The following is a 5,282-nucleotide window of genomic DNA, read 5'->3' as shown; positions in this document are numbered from 1 at the left end:
GCATCCACTGACATTGTCACATCTTGATGCATATCATATTTAGGTCACATGACTTTAGTATAAACTGTTGTTTTTAACGTTTATTGATGACAGTGTATGTTGCATTCAAGAAAAGTGAAAGAACCATAAACATAAATCTTTATCTTAATACAGTACCCAGGTCTAATTGTGATGAGCTAAGGATATCTGCACCTCTCTCTCTCTCTCTCTCTCTCTCTCTCTCTCTCTCTCTCTCTCTCTCTCTCTACTGTATGTCTCTCACACACACACACACACACACACACACACACACACACAGACAGAGAGAGAGAGAGAGAGAGTAGAGAGAGAGAGAGAGAGAGAGAGAGAGTCACCCATTGATTGGGAATGTGTTCCAGCATTGGATCGCATCATAACAAATGTTCCCTTTACATTACAATGAGAAGGCATTGCAGCGGCCTGATCAATGGCTACAAGGTCAGGTAGTGGCCATGTTTGTAAGTGTTCTGAGGTTGTTGAAGGAGGAGCACTATTAGTGGTAAAAATGCAGGAATACAGCAACTAATGCGACTTATTGAGGAAGACATTCAAAACAAGAAGCACATTCATAATTAGATAAAAGCACAGCTGCCATTGCCAATGCTCAAGGGGCACCCCTTGTTGATGTCTGATATCTAATTTGACAATGTATAATTAACACTCAGCAGTATATACCTTCCCGTCAACAGCATTTTATGAAATAATAATATGCTTTAGTAATAATTTAACCTATACTATATCACTCTCTAATGCGTAGTTGCATGCATGGCCTTGCCCTATACTGGATTCTTTCCCATTGTGTTCCACGCTTTTCTTCCCACGTCATCACACAACAAGGACGGCTGACACCGCTGACAGGACAGAAATGTGTAAAATGTCACAAAGAAACTAAATCCAGCCGACAACCTCCTAAGAGCAGACCGGAACGGCACAGACGAACGACTTCTCGCTAATTATTATGGATAGCAGTCGCGGCTGCGTGTAGAGAATTTTGACAATATTAATTTAGATGAATGCCCTGTCTCTCCGGAGAAGCCTGTTAATGAGGGTTAGGAATGCACAGGCATGGTGTTTGTGTCATCTCCATCAGTGGCCATCACTCTCGACTCCTCAGTATCAAGACTATACGAGCACTATATGTTCACGTCTGCGTGCGTAAAAACGCAATCAAAATATTAAAATCCCAAGCACCGCAATCACAGTTGTGGTTGTTGACTCTGAGGTTTCAAGAGTTGGCATATGCATGTGGAGACGAGACAACTTAGTATATTTATTTAGCCTATTGAAAAGAAATTGAAATGGATGCTGTGTGTTGGGTTCTTACACACGTAGCCACTAGTTTTATAGTTAAATAGAACCTGTCCGTGTCACGCACTTCTCATTTTACACAAGAGAGGGCAGTGTATCTGTTCGTGTGCTATGCTGCTGTGTCTAGGTCTGCTTAAAGCCAGGGTTCATCAGCACCGACAACAATACAAAGCAATTTCACACGAGAGTGGGACCTTAGTCTCTGAGGGAATTACGTAGCTTTGTAAGAAGTTTGGTGTACCAATGCCATCTAATCCTAAAGGATGTCCTTACACTGCCAAAGTTATCTGTCCTTTAAAAAAAAGTTCATTGTATGTTGTGATACTCTTAATGTCAACGAGGGGCCTGTGCTTAATTGCCTTAATAATTTCTTATTCAAATGTTCCCCATGCTTTCTAAAGCATATCAATTTTGTTAATACCATGTAATTAAAATATGTCAGTGCACTACAAGAGGCGGGCTATATTAATGACCATGAAAATTGTTTTAATTAAATAGCCAATTATAGCAAAGCCCTAACCATGAACACTGACATTTAAATGAGCTTTATTTAAATTGCCTTCAATATTGTTTCATCAAACTCTGCGGAAGTGAATTAATCACTGGCCTACATTGAAGGTGCACAGTGACATTAACTACTGAAGACTTCTTATTTACCATCTTGACTTGCATTCAAATTGCACCTGTCCATCCATTAAAGTCACTGATTATCTCTTAATTGCAGTTGTTGGTTTGTTTAGGCTTATATTTGTAGAGCCGTTGGTGGAAACGGAGAAGCACTTGTAGGCCTAAACAAAAATATTAGTTATAACAATAGGATCCGTGAACAACGTTGTACTAAAAAAGTAGATTAAAATTGACTGTACTCCAATGTAGGTTGATCACTAAATGTATTTTAATGCTAACCAACTCCATCAGCAACATGCACAAACATATTTTAAAACGGTTATTATCATCATCATCATCATCAAATATTAAAGTCAAAGTTTATTTTGTTGATATTCATTTCTATATCAGTCTCCTTGGACTAGCAGTTTGATGTTGATAACACTTCACTGTGGCGGTTGCTGCGAATTGCACCAGTGCGCTCCTTTCCCTCTATTTTATTCTCTGAACACACGTGCGCGCTCTATCTCCTCTGAAGTCTTCATATCGGTGGCTCCACCTCCACGCGCTGTCTCAGCAGCAATCCAAGAGCGCGAGGGGCTCTATCTTTTCCTGGTCTAGAACACATCATCAGCCTTGGATCGATGTCCTCAAAGTACGCGAGCTCATGTCCTGCCGCAGTCCGAGATAGCTATTTTCTATTTCAAGCACCTGACAATTGAACTCGCATCAAACAAAGACTGACTCGTGTTGTTACATATAGGTACTCTGCAAGTTTCTTTAAACTTTGAACTTTTTTGTTCGTGAGGCTATTGACGAGACCATGGCCACACCGACAACGCTGATGCCCTCGCCTTCCCTGACGCATCCACCGCAAATGTCAAATTCAACCGGCAGTAACTCTTCAACTGCGGCGTCGTCTTCTCCTCCTCCCCCCTCTCTCCCTGCTCCTCCAACAGTTGTGACTTCGGGACAGAGCCTGTTTCGCTCGGAGCTATTACCCACCGGCAGTCCTGGGATCCCGATTGGCAGCCCTCCGAGTAAACCGGTGTATTCGACACCGTCTCCAGTTGAGAACACGCCGCAGAACAACGAGTGCCGTATGGTGGAGGTGATGGGCGCGCGGCTCGCCTCTTTCACGGTCAGCGGGAAGGAGCTCATCTGTCTGCCACAAGCGTTTGACCTCTTCCTGAAACACTTGGTCGGGGGACTGCACACCGTCTACACCAAACTCAAGCGGCTGGACATAACACCGGTGGTCTGCAATGTAGAGCAGGTCCGAATTCTTCGTGGTCTTGGAGCCATCCAGCCTGGAGTCAACCGCTGCAAACTTATCTCGAGAAAGGACTTAGAGGTTCTCTACAATGACTGCACCAACGCAAGGTGAGAAACTAGATGCATGTTTTCTTGTATGTGAGCTTTAAGAACTGATGACTACCATATAATTAATTTGGAGTGATTGTACACATTATAATGGGAGGAAACAGTTTGAAACAGAAGTGATGAAAGTCAGCTTCCACATTGCAACAAATCCACATGTTAATAAACAATGGAAACTTCGGTAAAATTGAGTAAATGGGATGTAGTTTTAAAATTCTTACGACCGTGCACGACCTGTTTGAAACGATGGGCCTCACTTGCTCATGAAAGAAGATATGCCGACACTTCCTCCTGTTACAGCCTATAAAGGAAAACAATATTGTTGATCATATTTCTGTTAGCACTCATGCTTTTGAGGCTCAGCCGAGACTCTTTTGATATGTGGTAAGATGAAACCCTCAGTCTCCCTGGTGCTGCTTGGCGTGTTTATGACAGTCTTCCCATCGTTTATGGTAAAAAGATATCTTAACTTGAGATCTCCATTGCTTGACTTACACAAGTCCGCAGCTTTCAGATAGAAAATGAGGACATTAGGCTATGCATATAATATGATGTCTACTACTTGATAATTGAGATATACTAGGCTACATATACTAAGGAAGCATATATTGACTTAATGACAGTGGGCCATAATTGTAATATTTACGTGCTCAGTGTGCAGTGCTCATCAGTACGTCTAAATAGTGTCCTGTGGTAATGCGCAAGCGATACAGTTGTCTCGTTCATTTTAAAATGTAATGAGTTTCCCAAAGGCTTTTACTCACTGGCACATCTCCCTGTCCGACTACATCAAGTGGCATATTAAAACATAACCATAATGAGACAGTTATTCCAAAGGCCTTCAGCAACGTTTTGGCATTTTAAATATAGCAAGTATTGCATTGAGTATAGTCACATTCGCACCTGTAACAGGAAGGAAACATGCCTGCTTCCCAGCTTCCACTAGACGTCCAAGTGAACGCATAGTGTTACGCTAATTCAAGTGCATTTACGTCCACCACACACACACACACACACACACACACACACACACACACACACACACACAGGTAGAAATGCCACACTAAATTGCATCACCGTGTCACTGTGACCATTTCTCCCTCTGATTCTGATGGAAACTTTATCAGCAACAGTAAGTGCCCTGCTTTGGACGCCGATGACCACCGAAAGGCCCGTCAGATGAAGTTTGCGCGTAGCCTGCGTTCGAGGCCTCTGTGGCTTCTGTGTTTGGGAATGTGTGAGGGACCAGTTGTGAGGCTGAGGCATTAAACGCTTTTGACACGAGTTGCAGACCACCAGATGAGACTCTGATTGGGGGAGACTGATTCTCGCTCACACACTCGACTGTGTCTAATACATCCATGAGGGGAAATTGATTCTCCACAGATTTTTATTTTTTTTGGAGGAGCTCATATTGCCCAGAGCGGCAGTTTTAAAAGGGCGCTCGTAGCTCTTCTCCATTTTGCTCTCCTGTATATCTCCTCCTGAATTATAGCTCTTATCACATTAATATTTCTCGCCTGGAGGAGGGAGAGATAATTGTATGAATGCGTTTGGAAATTTGTATCCGTTCGAGTTCATTATTAAATTATGCAAAGCACTCATCTCTCCCTCCCTCGATCTGCAGATTGCCTAATTAGGATTGATGTGCCAACGAGATGTTTGGCAATCGGAATGCGGCCATGTCCAAACGAGCAGAAAATTGAAAACGACCAGGCGGAAAGTTTTAAGCATTTTCCCTCTAAAGTAATATGATTATTTAATTACTGCAGCTGTTCTGGCTGTTGTATTGTTCTCGTCTCCTTTCTTTAATTGAGAGGACAGGCGATAGGCCAACAAAGCGAGCTTGTCTTCCTCGCTGGCAATCTGATGCGTTGTTATTCTTGCTTATTGTGTGTCGAATTAAATGGCTGTCCGCCACAAAAGCAGAAGTATTAGTCATGATGAATCAACTTCGGGCATGGATTTTC

At 42.6% G+C, this 5,282-nt stretch overlaps 1 protein-coding gene across 2 annotated transcripts in view; it reads left to right on the top strand.

Annotated features, from left to right (window-relative positions):
• Positions 1-2,562: 2,562 nt before the first annotated feature.
• Positions 2,563-5,282, top strand: part of dachc (dachshund c) — a 43,932-nt gene continuing 41,212 nt past the window's right edge. For both annotated transcript variants that reach the window (XM_062527671.1, XM_062527670.1), the window contains exon 1: positions 2,563-3,315. In XM_062527671.1, coding sequence (XP_062383655.1) covers positions 2,756-3,315 — 560 coding nt within the window. In that variant the 5' untranslated portion in view covers positions 2,563-2,755. The remainder of the gene's footprint in view (positions 3,316-5,282) is intronic.

Source organism: Sardina pilchardus, chromosome 23 (genome assembly GCF_963854185.1).
Source record: "Sardina pilchardus chromosome 23, fSarPil1.1, whole genome shotgun sequence".
NCBI classification, from domain to species: domain Eukaryota; kingdom Metazoa; phylum Chordata; class Actinopteri; order Clupeiformes; family Clupeidae; genus Sardina; species Sardina pilchardus.
Note: the sequence above shows the minus strand (reverse complement) of the source record. Positions and strands in the feature narration are given on the sequence as shown.